This window comes from Aphelocoma coerulescens, chromosome 4, assembly GCF_041296385.1.
Source record: "Aphelocoma coerulescens isolate FSJ_1873_10779 chromosome 4, UR_Acoe_1.0, whole genome shotgun sequence".
In the NCBI taxonomy this organism is placed as follows: Eukaryota; Metazoa; Chordata; class Aves; order Passeriformes; family Corvidae; genus Aphelocoma; species Aphelocoma coerulescens.
Window position 1 is genome coordinate 79,277,170 of NC_091017.1, and position 22,547 is coordinate 79,299,716.

At 50.4% G+C, this 22,547-nt stretch overlaps 1 protein-coding gene across 1 annotated transcript in view; it reads left to right on the forward strand.

The window, feature by feature from the left end:
* Window positions 1-13,948: 13,948 nt before the first annotated feature.
* The window catches only part of LOC138109217 (GDNF family receptor alpha-4-like), a 64,367-nt gene continuing 55,768 nt past the window's right edge, over window positions 13,949-22,547 (forward strand). The window contains 1 exon segment of the mRNA XM_069012296.1: window positions 13,949-14,198. Within this exon segment, the coding sequence (XP_068868397.1) occupies window positions 13,949-14,198 (250 nt within the window).

Genomic DNA, 22,547 nt, shown 5'->3' on the forward strand with positions numbered 1-22,547 from the left:
GCATCTAAAATCACTCGCTTTGTAGTCTGCAATTGAAGGCATGCATGGAGGAGCACTTTACCCCAGGAAATCTCTCCTCCCTCGCTGCCACACGGGGAACAGCTTTGGCTGCTGCTGCTGACTCTGCAGGTGGAACATCTGCCCGTCTGCTCGGGGCAGAAACTCCATCACAATCCAGCCCGTCTTGATCTGCGTTGTAGCAACAGAGACAGCAGTCTGGGCTGCTGGTTTTGGAAGGGGTGTCTGTAAATGTGTTAATACATGCTGGAAATCAGCTCCGTGGAGCCGTGACCTTGCGTTTTCTTGTGGAAGGTTCCGTGCCCATGGCAGGGGGTGGAACAAGATGGTTTTTAAGGTCCCTCCCAACCCAAACTGTTCTGTGATTCTGTGAAATCTCAATTCCTGTTGAAGCCACTATTTTTTCCTAGTCCTGTGTGGGCAGGTCATACAACAGCCTTGTTCATTTTTGCAGGGACCTGGTGTATTGAGGCTGAGACCAGAACCAGTGAAACACCTCAGAAACAACTTTTGCAGAGGGATTTGCCTGGCAGGAGAGGGACGAACAGCCCTGGACATCAAACATTGCTGCTGCTGACTTGTTATGGGGCATTAGTTTAACACAGAGATCAGCTGCCATTACAAACCCAGAGGACGGTCCCAGATGATGAAGCTTTGGATGTTTCCAGCGCAGGTTCCTGCTCACAGCTGCTGCTCTTCAGAGCCAGTGGAGCTAAGAAGACACGGTTCATGTGAGCAGATGTTGACATAACTTGGGACAAGAGGAGTTGAACCCTAAACGCCACTGTTCCTCCCCTCTGACTCTGAGGGAAATCTCAGTGACTGCCCCCAACCATCAGCCTGCCACATTCTTTGAGTTCCAGCCTTGTGCTCCAAGTTTGCCAGGGAAGACACATCCCCAGGCACACCCCGGAGACAGGACAGGGCAAGACTGAGCTACGTGAGGAGGGAACAGTCCTGGCACTGGGGCTCTTTGCTGGCAGTTGTCTCGACATGCACAGACTGCCAACATCTGCCTCTGCCACAAACATCCGTGTGTGCTGCCAGCAGTGACGGTGACAGGAACACGGACAATGAGTCCTGGGAAGCAAAAGGGTTTAAAAACAAGAGCACAGTTGCACAGAGTATGTATTTGTGCTCCTCCAAAAGCATGTTCTGTGTAGTGGTTTCTTACCCTCAAGTAATTCTCAGGTCCCTGGTGCCTCTCCTAAGCACTGCTCGTTTTTCACAGCTGGGGAAACTGAGGCAGGCTGCGGGAGCAGCAGTGACAGTTCCGAGGAGGTTAATCCCTGCATGCCAAAGCAAGGGGATGAACACTAGGCCAGTGCTTTGAGCATTAGAAAATGTTCCTTGCTGGATGTGGCACTGCTCCCTCTCCAGCCTGGGAGGCAGAATATCGCCTGCAGGTGACAACGGGCAGCAGATTTAAGGGAAAGGGAAAAAGAGGAAGATTAAAGGACAGACCCAAAAGCTCATCCCCTGTGGCATCTTTAACACAACCATTTCCCTTTGCAAAGTCCCAAACATCCATTAAGAAAGCTTTTAGGACCAGCCCTTCTTTTGTCTTACAAATGAAACCAGATGCCAAAGCCTCAGGAGTGGCCGCAGCCGCAGCACAAACTAAGCACAGATTCACCTCCTGAACTTGGCAGCAGCGTGAGGCCACCTCAGCTAAGTCATCACGGGACCATCCATCGCCTCACGAAATTGCTGCTGCTCTAATTAAAAGTGAGACCACAAGGATTTGGATTTTTTATCAAATACTGGAAAACAAAGGCACTCACGGCCGGAGTGATTGAGGTCTTCACTGCAATTCATAAGGAGGAGTTTCACTCCATAAGCACCGATGATGGATCATGGAGGGGTTTTGCTTCTCAGGAGCAAAGGGGCCTGATTCTGCACTGATCAGAGCATGGAAGGAGTTTTATTTTGGTAGCCTTGCCTCTAGTTCAATAATGGCTTGTGAGGAGAAGCCCACTTCTCATCTAGCTGTGACATGAAACAGACGCTGATTATGTTCTTTCACATGAAAGAAAAGGATCCAGGGGTATATTTATTTGCTACATTTTCCTCTGAGCATATTCATCTTCTCAATCCCTGCCCCTGCTGCAGCAGCACTGCGAGTGTGAATCTCCAAACCAAAATTCAAGGGAGATCTTGAGCTTTCCCATTGCAAGTCACCCGTGTCGGGGTATGGGATGAGCAATCAGCTCCTTCCCAATCCTCTGCTCTCCTGACAAAGCTGCTATGTAGGCTCTGGTTTATGGAGGTTTTGAGTCATGGAGGAAATCACAGAATTAGGAAAGAGAAATGTGAGGGGTGTTTTTCCTTTAATTGGACAGATTTCCATCAGAAAAAAATATGCCTAAAATGACTGTGGGCAACGTGTTCATGTTTAATCATTAAAACTGAAATCATCCTTCACTCCTCAGTGACAACCTTTGTCATCTTCCAACAAATCTTTTGAGATGTGAAGGGAGTTTTGTACTTAGCACAGAACCACAGAATATCCTGAGCTGGGAGGGACCCACAGGGATCATCCAGTTCAGTCCTGGCCCTGCACAGACACCCCAACTACCCCACCCTGGGCACCCCTGGCAGCGCTGCCCAAACGCTCCTGGAGCTCTGGCAGCCTCGGGGCCGTGCCCATTCCCTGGGGAGCCTGGGCAGTGCCAGCACCCTCTGGGGGAAGAACCTTCCCTGATATCTGCCTAAACCTCCCTGACACAGCTCCAGCAGTTACAGCTTTGTGAAGAAAAGATAATTCTTTGCCCTTTTATTCCACCTTCTCATCCATCCTCCTCCACCTGCCCTGCATCTCTCCAGGGCTGCCTGAACCTTGCTACATTTTCTATCCCAGCTCCCATTTTCCTACCCTGCTGGCAGGTTTTGGGAGAAATTTGTGGAGCATTTAGCTGCAAGGGACTCGAAGTCACCGAGTACCAGTGCCCTTGAAGCCAGAGCCTCCCTCTGATTTAAAACAGAGCCTTTATGAGAAGTTAAGGACAAAACCCTTCCCCTACAGAAGCACTCCCTGTGACAGCCTCACTAATAAGTTGTTATTAACAGTGATAACAGAGCTATCTGATCTAATCGACAGCAGATTATGGTAATTACAGGGATTCACTGGGTGTGGGAGCTTTGGCTCTGGGGACAAACGGATTTTGTCAGGCAGCACACACAGGGCAGCGCAGCTCCAGGGAAGGCTGTTCCTCATGGCAGGAAATCATGGCTGGGAGGATGCACCAGCCACTGGAACCTCCAATGTTTTTGGCAAGCCCACATTCCGTGATCTGTCCAATGAACCAAACATGGAAACACTTCTGAGGACCACCTCATGCTGCCCCTCCAGCACCAGAGGCATTTCCCTCTGGGCCTGCATTTCCTTTTTCCATGCTGGATTTTTCTTCATTAACTCAGCCCTTGGGAATAGAACCCAGCCCAACACACAGACATGGCAACGCATCCCTGCTTGGGCACACATCCACCAGAGGCAGCCTCGGGCACTGTTTTCCCCACTGCCACTGGAGCTGGTGAAGACACCCTCCCCTGACTCCTGTGCACATTCCCGTCCCACACCGCCCCCGCCTCACTCAGCCCCCGAGCAAACACTTGGCTGGAAACATGGCCCACCACATGGAGAGCCTGGAGCCACTGCTGCAGTGAGAGCCCTTGAGGGGCCACTGCTCTTCCAGCCTGGACTCGTGTGAGGTGAGGCAGAGCCCAAATATGTCCTTTCACATGAGAAAAGTGCCCTGGGGTGCACAAGAGATGGGGAACAGGCAAGAGGCTGAGGGGATGCAGAGGTGGGTCCCACCATGTTCCTCTTTGCACTTGCTTTTTGAACACAATTCCAGGGGTGTCTAAAGACCCCCACTGAGATCAACACCTCGTGGGGCACATCCTGGAGAAAAGAGTTAGAGCCTGCTCCAAAGGAAAGAATTGCTGATCCGGGCTGGGAACACGATAGGGGGAGAGAGGAGGGCTTCACAGAATCTGTGAGGGTGGAAAAGAGATCACTGGAGAGATTTCAAAGCTGTGTGGATGTGGCACCCGGGGACATGGGTCAGTGGTGGCTTTGGCAGTGCTGGGGGGTGGTTGGACTGGGTGATCTCAGAGGTCTTTCTTTATTTTTTTCTCTGAATCTGTGCACTCCTCTGCTGAGGAGTCACTGGAACAGGAGCTGAGGGAAACAGCTCAGCCAGCACATGCAGCACTTGCCCACTTCCACGGGCTGGCTGACTCTGTGCTAAAAACAGCCTTTATGGTATATCCAGAGTGATCCAGACCTGATATTTATGAGGGATTTCGGTTCAAAGCGGTTAGAATAAGAGGTGCAAATACTGATAAATTATCTTCCTCATTTTTTTTTTCTCTCTCACAAAGCAGAATAAAAATGCCACAGACTCAATTTCTATAATGTTCTGTTTTCATCTGTAAGAAGAAAGTTTTCAAGCTTAGGTGCCAAAAGCAGGAAAATTAAATCTCTATTTAGACAGTTAAATAAGAGGCTCAATTTTCAAAGGCACAATACCCTGTATTCTTAATTGCTGCCAGAAGAGACTGAAACCTTACTTTACTTTTAAAAGGGTATTTTCTAAGCCCATAAAAAAACTTTCTTATTTGTAAGCATTTCAACAGAAAATGTCCACCAGGGAATGAAGGACAGATGTTCACTGAAAAACAACGTGCTGGTTTTTCCTTTTAAAGTTCAATTTGTTTCAACAGGCAACTGAGATGGATTCAGGAGCAATGGAGTAACAGAAATCAAAAGTCCCAAGGTCAGCTCTTCTTCCACTCCTCTGCACTGAGGGGCTGTACCCAAGCTCCTGCCAGTGCAAATCAGGAAACTAGGGAAGGTTCTGGAGCCCCAGAGCAGCTGAGGGAGCTGGAAAGGGGCTCAGGCTGGAGCAAAGGACCTGTGGGGGGACCCTGTGGCTCTGCACAAGTCCCTGACAGGAGGGGGCAGCCGGGGGGGAAAATCGGGCTCTGCTCGCAGGGAACAGGGACAGGAGGAGAGGGAACGGCCTCAGGCTGGGCCTGATGCCTTAAGAGGCCTCCTAGACACAGAGGCTGGACAGGAGTAAAAGAATAAAATAGGTATTTATTTGAAAGGCCTTCAAAGGTACCCCCTGGGAGCCACAGGCTATTGCCAAAATGGACCCCAAGATGGATGGCAGGTCACGAGTCCTTCACACCTTTATAGGTTTGGTTCATTTGCATATCAGGGTTAATTCTCCAATTAAAGCTTCAGTTCAATGATGTAATTTCCCCTCCACTTGCCCCCCTTAGAAGCTCTTTGGATTACACTTTTTGGGCTAGGATGGTCTGGGTGACCTTGGAGAGCAGGCCCAGAGAGGCTTTGTTATGTCTACCCAGCACAAGTGAGCAGAAATTAGCAAGCTACAGGAAACCTCAGAGTTACACTCTAAGCAGTACAGAATCAGGAAAATATAAAAGTTAAAACCTAGGCATCAGGCCAGGGGAGGCTCAGGGTGGATATTGGGAATACTCCTTCCTGGCAAGGGCTGTCCAGGCCTGGCAGGGCTGGGGTCCCCATCAGCAAACAAAGCCATGTGGATGGGGCACTTGGGGACATGGTCAGGGGTGGCCTGGACAGTGCTGGGGATGGTTGGACTTGCTGGTCTTGGAGGGCTTTTCCATCCTAAATAATTCTGTCATTCCAAGTTTGCTCTTAACCTCATTCCCCACTTTATGGAATGAAGTCCTTGCTGGGGGCAGCCTAGAATAAGAAAAGGATAAGGAAACCTTAGTTTAAACTGCTTTCAACTTCCTTCTTCCCCACATACAACGTAACTTCTGCTGACACCTAGTCCTCTTCCTGAGCTAAGCACATCCTATGTTCCCCAGGTTTTAAAAGTATAACTATTTTCATATAATCTATTTTAATGGTGATCTCCTTAGTCCTCACGCAGACAGGGAGGTCTCTAAGCAGATGGGAATGTTGGCAGAGCGCAAGCCTCAGGATTTGACCTTGACTGGACCAAGTCATGAAAGGGTGTTGAATTAGGTCTTGTGCTAAATATTTCCCATCATTCCTCCTCAAATGCCAAGACCCAAGATTAACACTGACGGAAGATCAGACGCTCTGAGATAACTTAATGCATGGTGGAACGGCTATCAGGGTCAGAAAGCAAGCGAAAATACAACCCATAATTCTGAGGGAAAATGGAGATTTGTCATGAACCACTGAAAAACAGCCTGGTGCTGGAATGAGTAACAGCGTCTGGAGAAGAGCTGTCATCTCGTGATGGGTGAACTTCGTCCCCTTGTCCTTCCGAGAAAGCTCTGGGAGTGCCAGCAGAGCCGTGTGGGAATTGTTTCCAGCGCCAGCCCTCCGCGCCAGCGGATAAGCAGAGGACTTTGCTCCCATGGGGCTGTCCATCAGCCTTGAGACCATTCCAACCACCCAAAAAGAAAAACAAGTTTGGAAAGCAAATGCATGGACTTTCCAAGAGGGTCCCTGCTATGGGAAAGGTGATTCTTTGCCCCAGGTTGCATTTTGTGCTGTGTTCATGCTTGTGTTGACTCCGAGGGGAGTTTCAACGTGTGTGATGTTGTGCAAACACTGAACAAGTGAAATTTCTTTTTCAGAAAGGATCAAGGGCACCAAATCCACATTTCAGGGTGAAAGTTGTTCAAGCAGCTGCTGTTTCTGGAAATACAAATAAATTTGTGCTGCTATATCACTGTTTTCATAACACTGGGGTTGTTCTCCAGCACCCAGCACCTCTAATAACTTCATAGGATGAACTGAGGGTCACTGGCATGTTGAATATTGAAGGATGTAGGGTGCACTCGGGACATCTGAATGAGGCTCTGTGCCCTTGAAGGTGCTCCTGCATTACGCAGGACAATGACAGCAAATCTCAGCTATGAACTGTGGTCACCTGGATAATGCAGCAGGACACAGCCTGCTCTCCGGGTTATTAGAGAAAGTTTAGAAATGAACACAATATCCCCTTGTTATTGAGAAAAGGAGGAGGGAAGGAAAGCATTGCAGCAATAAAAGCATCAATCTCTGGTTTATTTAAAACATACTAAAACAATGAGCTGCAAATGGGGAATCTTGAAAACTCCTTTGATAAATGTCAGTACTTTTAAATTAGGACAAAGGAATTAGAAAAATGGAGGCTTATGTTTAATTCACTTGAAAGCAAATTAAAGGGTTCAGCTTATGGATGAAAGAGAAAATTAGGTTATTTTTTTCCCTGAGAGTTACCAAGGCTACTGCAGCCCAGAGAAAGCCACACAGCTTGGCGAGCTGCTGTTGACAGGGCTGTTTGCACATCTTAAGTGGATTTAGGAGAAGTGGTTCCATCTCAGGAATCGGAAGCTGGACCAGACACTGTGTCACATCCTGGCAGGGACAGCACACTGTTGGGTCTGTCTAACCAGGGATTTTTTCCCAAAATAGTCCTTCCTCCTCCACGCTTCACAAGGGGTGATGAGTATGAAGCCTCCAGCAGCGGGTTGTTTGATTTTTCAGAGACTCAGGTGCTTTCAAGCACATCCTGCACCTTGGCATGGTGCCTCCAGCACTTCTCTGGAACCAGAAATGCTGTCCCTGAGTCCGTGTGTGTCCATCACCAGTTCATACTGCCATGGCTCAAGCTGGGAATTCTGTCTGGCAGAGAAAAGGTTTATCAAGTGCCCTGTTCAAGGTTGCAGGTTCATGACTTTAGATTTTGAACTATTTCATCCTGTTTCTGCTCATTCTTGGGGTCTGCTCTGTGATATTTAGCTCCTGGTACATTTCATGGAGGGTTTTCATTAGAATTTTCATTTCCATCTTAGCGATCAAAATTGTTATGGCAACTCTTAAACAAATCAGTTGTTCAAAGTCAGGTTGGACGGGGTTTGGAACAACCTGGGATAGGGGAAGGTGTCCCTGCCCATGGCAGGGGGTGGAGTGGGATGGAGCTTTAAGGTCCCTTCCAACCTAAACCGTTCCATGAATCTATAATTCTCATTTCTCAGCACATTTTCTTTCTCAGTGCACTTCGCTTTTCCCACCCTCTTCAATGGTTCATATTACAGACAGCAAAGTTGTCATATCGATTTTTCTAAGGGATCTTACAGACACCAAGGCAAACACATAACTGCGTATCAGCCATGATTCCTCCTTCATTTCTGGGCAATGTCTGTGCATCTTCTGTGCTTTCCTTTTGAAGTATCCCCTGAATTAATATACAAAGAGTACAGGGAGATTGGGGTCATTACATCACTCAAATTCCCTTTTCCCTTTGGAAGCATCAAAATCATTGCAAGCCATGGCAAGTCAAACCTGCTTGGCAATGAGTTTACACCCTACAGGTGCTGAGACACTCCAGGGTTCTTGGAAAAATGAAGATCTTCCTGAAAAGGTTTCACAGCAGCCACAGTTATTGGGGTTTGGTTTGGTTTGATTTGATCCTAAATGCTAACAAGGAACTCTCCTACTCTCCTGTCAGCCCAGTTTCAGCGGCTGAATTATTCCAGAAGTTCAGCAATGAGGGAGTCCCACAAGAACACATCTGCAAGCAATAAAGAGGAACAACAGGAAAAGTTCCTAAACACAACCTCCCCAGACTACAGTTTGCAGCTCTTCTACTCTCACAAACAGCTGATAGGCCTGATCCAGGACCCTCCTCCTGCCCCTCCTTAAAATCAGAAGCAACAACACCTGACTAAAGAGGTGATGCAGATAATGCAAGCTGGTGCCTGAGCACAGCAGGCAAGGATGCACATCCCAGCAGCTTCTCCAGGCCAGAAAAGGGTTAATCTGCTTCTGACAGGGGCCAGTGCTGGATATCGAAGGAAGAGAACAAGAATGAGGACAGCACGGGGCAGGACTTTTCAAAATACTCCCCAACCTCCCACCTTGAATCCCGAGGGTCTGTGAGCCACAGGTGGGGTCCCTGCATTTCACTCCCCCTTGCTCGAGTGCTCTTCTGGGAAATTGTCCAGTTAATTTTGTTGGAGCCATGTTAGGTTCTAGCAGTCCCAAAATCCTATGTCAAGGCAATGACACACCAAAGATCCCATTTTCCCTACCAGTTTTGGATCTGCTTTCTTTTAATTTAATTTCCTGGCCCCCACTCTGGGGTGGGATGTGGCAGCAGACAGGTGATGTCCATCCACCTTGCCCAAATGATCTCTGCCCTCCTTGCCCACACCTGTGTCTTCCCCAGGCTGTAGAGGACAGCCAGGCTAAAGTCACCCCATCCATGGAAGTGGATCCATGTCACAGCTCCCAGCTCTCTGCTTCCAAACCACATGGATTTTTAAACAGGCAGAAGAAGGTTCTTCCTCTTCTTCCCTGCTGAGGGAATGGCTGCCTGGAATGGCAGGGGAGGTTTAGGCAGATATCAGGGAAGGTTCTTCCCCCAGAGGGTGCTGGGCACTGCCCAGGCTCCCCAGGGAATGGGCACGGCCCCGAGGCTGCCAGAGCTCCAGGAGCGTTTGGGCAGCGCTGCCAGGGGTGCCCAGGGTGGGGTAGTTGGGGGGTCTGTGCAGGGCCAGGACTGAACTGGATGATCCCAGTGGGTCCCTTCCAGCTCAGGAGATTTGATGATTCTTGATGAAGTGGGTGAGAACAAGCTGTCCCCTGCCTCTGCAGGTGGAAAAAGTTCTTTGAGGGATTTGTTTGGGAAAGGTCTGGCAGCCTCGAAATCCTCATGGTCAGCGTACTGTCAACGTTCACCAACAGCTGCCACTCCTGCTCCGTGGGGTTCCCCTGGGGGGCATCAAACAGGTCCTACAGGTGCATAGGGAGAGAACCTGCCCAGGAGCCATCCTCCTGCAGAGTGCCCTTCCTCCCCGCCGAGGGCTGTAGTCGATTCACCTCCACTGGATTTCTTCCTGCCAAATATTTCTGGTGAAGGAGAGACAGCTCATCCTTTTTCCTCCTGTTCCTGAACACCCTCAGCACAGCAGGCAGTGCATTCCTGTTTCGCTCTGCAGGTCACTTTGCTCAATATTTGTCTTTGCACACAAACTTTTGCTTAGGTCCCACATATTTTGGCCCTGAGGCAGAACAGGATCCAGTTAGGAAACCATTTATTTCTAAGGTGAGGAAGGACTGGGCCTCAGGGTTTCTGCAGTTTGGTTTTTACACAAGTGCTGTGAAGCTGGGTGGGTTTCCAGAAGTTTTGAGCAATTACACACAACCTTATCAATCAATCAATCAATCAATCAAACCATCATCAGGATTTTCTTGGGACCACACTGGGGAAGTTTGCAGAGCTGACTTCAAAGTGTGTTGCCTTTTTTAGTCCAATTGTTGCGATTTTCCAAATGGCTCCAAACTGTGGGGTCTGGAAGTGTCTGGGGCAGGGACTTCTCTGTTTTTTCCCAGTTTTGGAGGCAGAGACAGTCAGTGTGTGGGGATTCTGTTCCATCTCACACTGCCTGGGCATCCTCCCCACATCTGCCTGGCTTTTTCCTCCTCCCTAGCAGCAGTTTCCATGGATTCTCACATTCCCCACCCCACTTTTCTGGAGTTTCATTCTCATTTCAAAGCTCCCCATGTCTCCTGGCCAGCAGGGGTTTGTCTTGTCCCCAGGGCACACAGGCCCAGGTTTGCCACCATTTCGCTGAGGGGCATTTTGAAGCAAGAGCCATTTGTGCACAGGTGCTGTGCATGGCTGGATGGATGGATGGATGGATGGATGGATGGATGGATGGATGGATGGATGGATGGATGGATGGAGCAGTTCTGGCTGTTTCCCAGCTTTCCTCAGTTGCATGAATACCTTAAACTCTCAGTAGTCACTTCACCCTTCATGAAAAGTGACAGCTACAGTTCTCTTGCCTTGTTTCCATGGCTATTTTGGGAGTTGGAGTCCATCTACTGCCACGGGATTGTGCATGGCGGGGTCCTGCACAACGCTCTGACTCCAGGAACACACACCAAAGTTGTGTTCCACTTTCCAGTGGGACCAGTTTCACTCTCACAAGTGCATTTCTTTTAATCAGCATATTTTATGTGCTTTCTCTGCCCAGTGATTTCTCTACAGACCTACCCAAACAATCCTTTCTTTCATTGCCTGTGCTAAATCTGTTGTCCGGAGCTCTGGGGAGCAGCTTTTCGGGATAGGTCTAACAGGAGCAACAATGGGATATCTTTCCACCTGACTGATCGACACCTTGACTCATTTGCAAGGAAAGGGAGCAGGGGACTTTCGGAGGGGGGTGTGTACGTGTGTGGAAGGAGTGGCTTTGCTTCACTCTCGTCCTCTCAGCACCTACCCAGTGAGGAGGAGAGAGCCCAGATAAATGAGGAAGCAGGGAACAGTGGTTCCCCTCTCTCCACAGGATCTGTAGGACCTTTTCTGGGAGCTTTTCCCAGTGCAGTACTTGTCTGTCCTGGTTGTCCCACAAGTAATTACAGCAAGGCAGGAGATGCCTCCTTGTTGGGATGGGCACGGGGGGTTGTCCACATCCCCAAACTCCCCAGTTTTTTTCCTCTCCAAACTCAGGAAGAAATGATGCCTTCATTGCACTGATTCCTTGACAGCTCCCCCTTGTCCAGAGGGGGAGGCTGCATCTTGTCCTCAGCCCAAGAGGGGCCACCAAGGCAGCCTCCCTGTTGTTCCTTCAGCTTTAGCTGTGTGGATGGAGGAATTTCATGCAGCTTCCCTGATTGAACCAAAAGGAAGGTTTTCCTGCTGCTCAGACCTCAAAAGGGGACAAGACAGAGCCAGGGAAAGCAAGCCCCCACATCCCAGCTCTCTTGTGTGAGGCGAGACACTGAGCTAAACCCATCCCTTCCTTAACATGGGGGGTGATGGGGCTCAGGTCACCTCCTTTGGTCCAGGAGCATCAGAATATCTCATTCCTGAGGGAAGCAGAGACTTTTCCAAGGAAAACATTTTTTTTCATTTGTTAAAAACCCCACAAAAACTCACATATGTTCCAGTGATTTTTTTTTCCTGGACAAACAGCCACTTCAAAAATAGAACACTGAAAAAGAATCTGCGAAATAATTAAAAATAATAATAAGCAGAAAAATCCAATCATTTCCCCAGTTTCCCAGATGATGCTTCAGCTGCAGCTCAGTGAAATTTCAGTTTGAAATTTGCTTAAACATAATCATACTCCTCTTAAAGAAATCAAAAAAACCCAGCTCCAGAGCAGTGTTTTTTACTCCAAATGAGGCTTTATTAACACTTTCTTTTTCCCCACTGAGTAGCTCAGGAAATGCTAATTTTGGGTGTGAAACACAGTTGCTAAAGGCATTCATGTATTTACAACTTTTCAATTCTGACATAGGACTAGGAAACCTGTTAAATGAATAGTTCCAGACTGGAACATGGTAGAAGCTTTCAAAAGGAGAGGAAGGCCAGGGAGGAAGGCCAAGGATCACACTTTCCCTTTGATTTGCCAAGAGGGAAGAAAAAAAATGGAAAAAGAAAATAAAAAGTATTTTCTTGACTTTTTCTGTTTGATATATAACACCTACAAATGGCTGTATGAATTATTTCCCTTCTCTGTTTTACTCCTGAAAAATAAAAGTGTGCAATTCCTCTGGTTTTGTAGGAGAACTTGCTGGAGGATTAATGAGGTGATGCCACCAGGAAATGCAAGTTAAGAACCCTGAACAGCTCCAGTGGAAAAAAAAAAAAACCAAACAAAAAAAACTTCCCAGAGCATTTAAATACCTGTTAAGTGAAAATACCTGAGCCAGCAATGGGAAAAAGCTCTCTCTGCAAATATCCAAATGCACTGCCTGGGCTGTCGGTGTGGGAAAAGTGTCCTGGTGGGGGAAGGGAAGGGAAGGGAAGGGAAGGGAAGGGAAGGGAAGGGAAGGGAAGGGAAGGGAAGGGAAGGGAAGGGAAGGGAAGGGAAGGGAAGGGAAGGGAAGGGAAGGGAAGGGAAGGGAAGGGAAGGGAAGGGAAGGGAAGGGAAGGGCTGTGTTAGGAGGAGGAGGAGGAGGCCGTGTTCACAGGATACTGACTTGGGAACGAGGCTGTTCCTACTCCACCGGTCAGTTAATTACTGGGGGAACCTGAAGATGTCACTTCATGTTTTGTGTCTCAGGTAGTCCATGCATGAAGTGGAGGCAGTGAAAAAATGATGCTCACTCATCATCATAAAGATTAAGGAGCCAGCCTCTGCTGCTTGGCTCCCTCAAATAGGGTCACTTGCTGGGCCATGGGGATTAAAGCTGGGGGAAGCGCCAGGGAATGGTGGTGAGGGATCAGTGCACCATGGCTAAGGAGGTGTGGGGGACCGGATGGAAACCTGGATTTCCAGAGGGTTTTGGAGGAGAACTGGGAGGTCATCACGTTGCAGAGGACTAATGGAAGGTGTCGTGGCTGGGGGGGGTGGTAGGATGTGGCCCAAGCCTTCAGGGTTGTGTCACTGTCAGCAAACAGTCAAGAGTAGGACACATGTCCAAGGTGATGAGGCTGGTGCTTCCATCCGGATGGGAAGGTCGGGGGGGCAGGGGAGAGATGCCGGGACCCTCCAAGAGGGCAGTGGGTGAGGAAGAAGCCAGCCTGGGGCTTGCAGGGGTGAAAGATGCCATGCCCAAGACACGGGTGCCCGAGATGCTCCCCGCTGGCGGAGAACCCCCCCGCCCGGGGCCAGGGAGGAGGGGGCCGGACCACCAAGCCCCTCCCCAAGGGCCGCGGCGGGGCGGGGGCGGCCCGGGAAGGCGGCGAGGCTGCCCCGGCGCTCGGGCACGGCAGAGCTGCGGCCGCCGCAAGTTTTGCTGCTGAGAGAGGAGGGAGAAAACAAAACATAAAAACACACCACAAGAAAAAAACCACAGCAACGACAACAAAAAAGAGATAATAATAAGAAAGGAAAATTAAATAATTAATACGCATAAAATAATTTTTTAAATCACGGGAACGGCCTCTCCACGGAGGATGGGGCGGAGGGCGGCCGGGAGCCCGCGGTGTCCGGCGCGGCTGCGGGCATGACCCGGGGCCGGAGCGGGGCCGGGCCGGCCGTGTGAGCGCTCGGGCCGGGGGGCCGGGCCGGGGCGCGGGGCCGCCTCCCTCCCTCCCGCCCTGCCCAGCCCTCCGCGCATCCTCCGGCACCGCCGAGCCGCGCCGAGCCGCGCCGGGCCGGGCCGGGGGTCCGAGCCGAGCCCAGTCAGTGGGGCCGAGCCGTGCCGAGCGGTAGGATGAGGGGCATCCTCTGCTTCTGCACCCTGATCCTCCTGGGTGAGTAGCGCGGCGCGGGGGGAGCGGGGGCACAACTTTCTGCCGGGCTCGGTTGCGGGGGTATTTCGGCCACCCCCGGGCAGGGGGGGTCTCCGCTCCCCGGCGCTCCGGGAGCAGTGAGGAGCCCTGGGATGGCATCACCGAGGCCAGGTTGGACGGGCTTGGAGCAGCCCGGGCTCGTGGAAGGTGTCGCTGCCCGTGGCAGGGGGGGTTGGAACGAGACGATCGTGAAGGTCCTTTCCAACCCAAACCATTCCGTGACTCCGTGATCATCAGCTTTCTGTTGCCTCCTCTGCTCTGGACCCAAGCGCTGGGCTCTCTCCTGCTGTTATTTCGGATAGTCGTGTTTGCCGCGGAAATGCCCAGATTTACCCCGCAAATTAAGGCACTTCTGTTTGGGGAAGAGGAGCTTGGAGGGACTGTGTTGGGGAGGGGGGAGGCAGATTCTGCACAGCGCCGAGAATCCCCCGGCGATGCTGAGGCTGGAAAATGTCGGGGTTTGGGGCAGGTGTGTGCGGGGTGGCAGCCCCAGCTGTGCCACTGCGTTGTGCAGCTCCGAGCCCCGTGTCCTGAGCACCGACCCGAGCGTGTGTGTCTGTGTGTGTCTGTGTGCGCTCGGGGGTTCCTGCCGCACATTTCCTCACACCCCCCAGAACTCGGCTGTCCTCAGGGATTTGTTCTTGCGCCGGGAGCAGGGAGTAAGGACCCCAGATGTTTCCCCTGTTCCTGTGGAGCTCTAAAGGCAGCCCTCGTCCACCAGCGTGGTTGGGAGACTCTGTCCCCGTGTCCGCGGGGATGCGGGCTGCAGCTCCCGTGCTTTGAGCATCCCGCTCGCATCCCCTTTCTGCTCAGCTCGGAGCGGACGCTTCTCCTGCGCGTAATTCCCGGGGCTCCCCGCGTCCCTGGGAAAAAGGAGCCGTGGGTGAAGGGGCTACAGCCCCCGGCAGCGGCTGGGAACTGCTGGGTGCCACGCCGGCTCCTCCTCTTGGGGTATTTTGTCCCCTCCCTGTGCTCCGTTGAGGCAGCAAACCCAACATTGAGCCTGTGCTTAAATAGACCAGGAAAGGCTGTGGGGAGGCTGGGAATAGGATGCGCCTGTTCTCTTCGGGTGGCCACTGGAGGAGGAAAAGGTCTTGGGATGACTGGAAGTGTCTGGGACATCGTGGATTGCCCGGCACTTGCTCCCTGCACGCCCCGCCTGGGAGCCCCGCGCCTGGGGAAGACCGAGTGGGTTCTTCCCGCGGCGGGGAGGCTTTGCCAGAGCTCAGGTGACTCCTCTTGCCGGCTCTCCCTGTCACTAGATGTCAGCAGCAGCAACTCTTCCAAGTCCCCAAGGGAGGGGGGGGGACACATTCGACCCCCTCACCCAACAGGGACCATCTTCAGCCAGGGAATGCTGTGCTCCAGGGGCTTGGAGTGCACTGGGACCCGACATGCCCCAAGCTGGGCTGGCTGCTGCCTCAGATGGGCCGGAGCTGTGCCCTGGGGTGGGGGTGGTCTCAGCCTCCCTCAGAGCTGCAGTTTTTCCTGTAAGGCTCACGGGGCCTCTGGGTGGGAGTCCAGGATCCGTTTTCCAAGCGGTTCCAATTGGCTGGCTCATTGATTGACTGCCTGATTGACTGACCAGTGGCCTGATTGATTTCTCTAGAGAAAGTGGACTTACAGAAAAGAGCAAATGGCCAGTCCTCCACTGTCAGCAGTGCCACTGGGAATAGGGGACAGGTGTTAAGGATACACTTGTCACCTCCGGTCTAAGCCAGAGCAAAGCCATCAGCTCCTACTCACCCTTGGCCTTCTGATCCCGGGGTCCCCAGAGGGTCCTTTTCACCCCTGAACCGGCATTTGACCCCTGCAGACACAGCACCACCCCAGCAGATGCTACTGGACGCCCTCAGCCTCTTCTCTAGATATTTTTGGGATGGTTTTGTTATGGATGGACATTTAGATGTGCCTGGGGATCCCCTGCTGGGATCCAGGGCACAAGGCTGGGGAGGGCAGGCACGAGCCTGGCAATTCCTGGCTTCATCCACACTGGCTGTGCACCAGGTGGGCTGCAGTGCGAGCACCTCACTTTTGGTGTGTCCCCCTCTGTCATTCTTGCGATGATCTTAGCTGGAGAAGGCAGTTCTTGGTGAGATCAGGGCTCTCCAAGGTGGGACTAGGCAGTGTCGCCATTGTCCAGCCTGGATGGAGAGCTCCTGCTGCTGCTTCGTTCCCAGCTTCCTGCTGGCCACAGGGTGGTCACACTGGGTGACCCAGAGCAGCCAACTCACAGGATTTAACAGTGCTTTTATTCTCCTCAACTGCTTTTCAGCCAGATCAGCTCCCTGACCTGTCTCCCCAGCAGCCACGTTGATGGCAGTGCGAGGACAGAATGGGAGCACACGGTTCCACCCCTGAAGACAGGGACATGGCTATGGGGAAGCCTTGCTGCTGTAGTGTTCCCTGATATTTACTTGAATTTGTGGCATTGGCAGAAATCCCACTCACGGGACAGTGGTGAGGCATTCAGGAAGACTTTATGGCAAATCAAGGCTCTAGAAAGCACTGACATAGCTAAATATAAAGAGTATAATTAATTTTACAAGGACACTGGGTTACACCTGTAACCAGCTCCCAAAGAACTGCCCAGATCTCAGAGGACACATCAGTCCCTGCACTAACCAAATACCAGTAAAACGATGAGAATGAAATGCTGGGCACAGCTGAAAGCAGGAGTTTGCTTTGAAATCCCCCTGGGCCCCAGAGTCAGTCCCGGGCCCCTGTGGTGGAGGGCAGGATCCCCAGATGGCACCGGGGCCCTTTGCTGCCAACCACTGCCGCAAGTTTCCCCGCGCTCACTCGTCTCCATAATTCCTGGCATATGTTTCCCACAGGCTCTTCACAGATGCAGTCAAACACGAGATTGTCTGGCTGATTTTCACCTGGTTTGGGAACTCAGATCCCAGGGGAAAAGCAAAAAAAATCTCTTGAAAAATGCATCTATGTGTGTGAAAGAGGGACGCACTCCTTAAATTCGTGGTTTTGTCAGTTCTGACAGGAGCAATCCGTTATTTGCATCAATAGGAATGTGATATTTATGTCTCTCTGTGGTGGTGCAGAGGAGAAATAAAACTTCTCCCTCAACAGGCTGCCCTCGAACGCTCTGCAAATTCCTCCACAAGGATCTTACCACACCCAGAAAATGTTTTTTCCAGAGCTCTGGAGCCTTAAATAGTAATTATTGCTGGATAAAAATTAGTACTACTTAAGGCTAATAATTAGTATGAATTACTGTGAATAGCATTTTTGTTTTGCTTTTGGAGACAGAAATGTCTTCCCTGCTCTCCTGACAGTTTTCACAGATGATTTCTATTGTGCCTGAAATTCCCTTCATCATTTTCACACAAGACTTGTTCATTTTTATAACTTTCCACCTGGTCATTTTACAACATGACTTCTAATGTCTCTAAAGTTTGCCACCTTTTGATAAAAATACCTTGCTACCAAGATATCCATGATTTCTTTTTCCCTCGAGTGGACTTTATATTCCTTTTGCTTCCTTAAAAAATGTATAAATGACCTCTTTCTTCTCAACCCAAAAGCAAGAGAGGCAAATTGAAAGGTAGTTCTCCTGCTAAAAGAATTTTTTCAGAAGAGCACATTTCATTGAAAAAATAAAAAGGAACAGAACTATGAAAAGCTTGTTCCCGTCAATCTTCAGTTCAGTACAGCTCCCTTGTTTTAAAAGCATCTGTCAAAGTCCCCTCTGGTAACACCTCCTGGCAGTGAACTTCATGCCTGGACGGGCTGATGGTGGGAGCTGTGATAGTGGCTGAGGGACGAGGGCTGGGAAGACATTTCCACCACCTTGTGTGACTGCCTTCATCTCTCTGGTCCATCTCAGCGGTAAAGGTTCAGACAGGGCTGTGCTGCACTGGATTCCTGTGGAAGCAGAGTGGAACCTCATGGCTGAGAGGATGAGCCTGAAGAGGTGGATGGGAGTGGAACCATGGACGGATGTTTTTTCCTGCAGAGGGCAAGGGAGAAAAGCTGAGTTTGCGTGACTGGGCAGGGAGTGTGTCCAAGAGGGGTTGTGGTGATGGGGGACAAGGACCCAGGACTGTCTTACACAGAGCAAGAAGGGTTTCCAGAGGTGAAGCCCCCGTTTATCCTGGGCAAGGAGAAGCTGGGAATGCCCCAAGAAAGAAAAAAGAGTCTGCAGGAAGGTCACATCATGTGTGAATGACCCGTGAGTCACTCAGGATCTGGGTCTGATACCAAGTGGTGCCACAGCTGGCTCTGGCTGATCTGCAGTGAGCTCAGTGGGTGTAAAATGAGGTTGTTATCCTCAGGGATATTTCCAAGCATCTCCCTGCATCTTACCAGTGAGGTGGTGGATGCCCCGTCTCTGGAAACATTCCAGATGAGGCTGGATCTGAGCAATCTGAGTAGCAGTGGAGTCCCCATCCCTGTTGGGATTTCAGAGCTGTGTGGATGTGGCCCTTGGGGACATGGGGCAGGGGTGGCCCTGGCGGTGCTGGGGAGTGGTTGGACTCAGTGGTTTTCTCCAATTTAGTGGGCTTTTCCAATTTAAATTATTCTTTGATTATATTTTTCTCTTTCTATCCAAATCCATCTGGAAAGTAGTTTGCATGAAAGATGCTGTAAAAACAGTTGTGCTGTGGGTTTGATTTTTAGAATCCAACTGGAAAATCCTGTCTGTGATACCTGTCCCCACTGAGTGCTCTGGCAGAGTTACTGCAGCACTCCCCACACTGCTGCTGACATACGGCTCGGAGGGCGCTTTGACACACGTGCAGCAGCTGGGTTTTGAGGAGGAAGGAATGGGACAGATTTTTCGGTGCATCTTCCAAAAGGAGGATCCAATTGCTCATCTTTCAAACATCTCCAAGCTCAGCCATCTATTCGTTACCCCCAAGGGGATGGCAGTCCACTTTGGGATGGGAGTTTAAACAGGTCCAGATGCTAACAGGCTGGGAGTTAAGACTTGAGAAGCTGGTGGGTTTTTCCTCCTCACTTCGTGTTACTTGTACAGTGAAAAAAAAAGCCAAGTGCGTAATTTGGGTTAAAACTCACCTGCAGTGCTGCTGTCTGAGCTGCAGGGCTGTTGCTGACTGCCTACAGCACACGCTGCTCACGGGTATTCAGATCTCCTCTGCCTCCAGGGACTTGAGCCACTGATGGCTGCAAACCCAGGGAGGAGTGGAAGGGCCCATGGGAGGAGTTCAACTCTCCAGATAGTCAGCAACAGGAGCAACTCTGGGAGTCCCTGTGTGATTTCAGGTCTCTGGAGCCTCAGAACTGAACTGGACCCAGCAAAAGCTCAGGACAGGTCCTGAGAGAGCTCCAGGGTGCCTTAAGAGGTGGTGAATTGAGCTCAATCTCTGCAAAGTAATCAGGCTTTGCTTCAAGCTTTGCATCAAATGAGGCTGGCTGGTGCCTCCTGGGAAATCCCATCCTCCTCCATTAATCAGAGGAAAGGAAATACGGGGCAGCTACAGCCTCGTGGGAAGGGAGCCTTCACTTGGAAGATGGCTGTGAATTTTTGTTTTGAGCAAACACAGTGTCTGGGCCACCACTCGTGCAGAGTTCATGTGGTCCTGTCCGTGAGAATTTTACATAAACAGTCAAATCAATCATAAAGGGGTTTGAATTTCTCAGTTCATCTTCTCTTGCTGTTGCGGCCTTTATTGAACGCTTTGCTCTTTTTTTGTCCTCCTGCTGCCCAAACTGGACCCCCCAGAAGTGTCACCTCCACCTTCTTTTACTGTTGCAGCCTTTATTGAGCACTTTATTCTTCCCTCCTGCTGCTCTAATTGGATCCCCCAAAGGCATCACCCCCACCACGGTTATAACTTTAATGTCTTTCTGTCCCTTTCTCATTCTAGCAGATGGTGTCCCTGCCCATGGCAGGGGTGGAACAGGATGAGCTTTAAGGTCCCTTCCAAACAAAACCGTTCCATGACTCCGTGGTTGTGTGCTCTGCATCCCCAACAGCTGGTGTCTGGGATCTGCACTCCAGCTCCAAAGTGTTGGCTGTAGATGGAATGATTTGTCTGGCAGCCAACCCGTCCCCCCTTGGTCAAAGTTGCTCCAGTAAGAAAATCCGTGAGGAAACTCACAGCTCCTCAGTCACCTGTGTCTGACTTTGGATAAACGAGTTTTCCTATCAGAGTACCTATTTCTCCTGATACTTCAGCTTCCCTGTGTGTGAGGAGCGATAAGCTGCCCGTGACAGCCCGCCCAGTGATCTCAGATATCCTGACTCAGTTCCCTGCAGCCTGGAGAGAGAGGTAACACTTGTCTCCTGCAGCACTGTGCATTTTTTCCCTTTGTTGCTGCTGGTGTTTGCCTTTGATGTTTGGTGTGTACAGCCCAAGGCTCCTTAAAAACCTGTCACAAGGCTCGAGGCAGCAGAACCCCCCCAGAGTCTTCTGTAATAAAGGCTGCAGGTGAGGACATTGTGTTTGCCGTCTGTTAATGGAGAGGAGAGCGACCCTGCATGCTGAATTATCAGCCAGGGCTTGGAATGAATCAAAGGCATTTGACCTGTTTGTGTAAGCCCCAGACAAGGCTGAGTGTGCTGAAGTGTTTCCTCTGCTTGGTGAGGAATTCACTCCTCCTTGCAAGGTTAGTTGATTTGACACGAGTTACAGCAATTTCACGGTACATTTTTTCCCCCCTTCCAAGACATTTGTTTTGTTTCTTCCCCTTGGTAAGAGAACATAACCCAGCGAGGCTGCTTGAGAGACAAATTGCTCACCTTGGGCTGCCTGTCACAGCCGCATCATCCCTGGGAGAGGGAGCACAGAGCTTTCCTTCGCATGTGGGAAAAGTGCTCAGGGGGTCGTGGTGCCCGGAAAAACCTTCAAGGTAACGGGAAGGAGTTGTCTCCACAAGGAGCTGGAATGAGGATGAGGTCGAGCTGTGTGTTGGGAATGTAGTATCTTCAGAACAGACGGTGCTGCAGCTCTGACACCTCACCCTCCAGCACCCCAAATTTGGCCAAGGCTGTGGGCTTGCACCTTCTGTCTGCTGCCTGGTAGGGAATTGCTGCAGGAGAGACTGAAGTGGTTGGACTCTGTGATCTCAGAGGTCTTTTCTAATCTAAAAGATTCTATGATTCTATTAATAAGAACTTTGATTTCAGATTACTTAAAGGGAGAAGAGCCAGTTTCCCCTTAGGGGTCTGATGGGATCAGTGCAGGACTTGTCAGGCTTTGGAGAATTAGCAAACCTTAAACCAAAAGTGCTGCCCTGTGGAACTCCTCAAAGGTGCTCGGGTGCCCCATTCCCTGAGAATATGCTGGTTTTCCCTGTCTAATTAGATATATTGTCTCCTTTTTGTGATTACTTGGAATGTTAAAAGGAAATGTCCTGATATGAGAAACCTCCTCTGGGACAGAGCCTTAGAGGCTGTCCTGCTGTTTTGGGAGCTTTGCTAAACTTGCAGTGCAAGACTTCTCTGTCAGGGCCACAAGTTTTGGGAAGGGAACAGTGGAGAAGGTTCTGAGCAGATTCTGGTCCAGAGGTGGGAAGTGGAAGGGAAAGGCTCCTGAGGTGTTGGACAGAAGATGCAGATGAAGCTTCCCATGATAACAGGGAATTCAGGAGTTGGAAGGAGGAAGGTGTAGGACTGAAAAGGTCTGAGGTCCATTCTCTGGTTCCAGGGAAGCCCTAAGGGCTGGATTTTCCTTCTGCAAAAGGTGATGTGGTTCTCTGCAGGTGAAGTGACAGCTTGGGGAGCCATCCATCAGTGTGGAGTGTAGACACACATCCCAGGAAAAGCAGTGCCAGAGTTACCACCCTCCTGGGACTAATGCAAGGAAATTTATCTCCCTCTCCTGGTATTGCTTCATTCTCCCTCCCAACGGACCAGCCACAGCAATCCTTAATGTGTGCTGGAAAGCCTGTTAGTAATTAAGTAGCTGACTCCAGGGGGTCCAGATCTCTAATTGAGTTTATCAGATGCTATCGCATTACCAGTAAGTTTTGATCATAATGGAAGGGCTGGAGTGAAAAACAAACTAACAAACGCGAATTAAAGAGGCCCAAATAGCAAAAAGAATCCCAGTGAACTCCCCCAGAAGTGTTTAATCTGCAGGTTGAATGCTGACCCATGGGATGAGGAATTGCAGCATCTGTTTCTGGTCTCTCAGGTTTTGGAAAATGATGCAAATTCACTGCATCCACGTGTAGAATAAGGATATTTTTAAAGTAGGGAAATTCTTGTGAGACAGAACCAGGAGACAGCGCTGTGTTTGACCTGGCATATTTGTGTTTGTGGGAAGCAGCAAACTCCAAGCTGGGATCAGAATTTCTGAGCAGCGTATGAGGAACAATGTG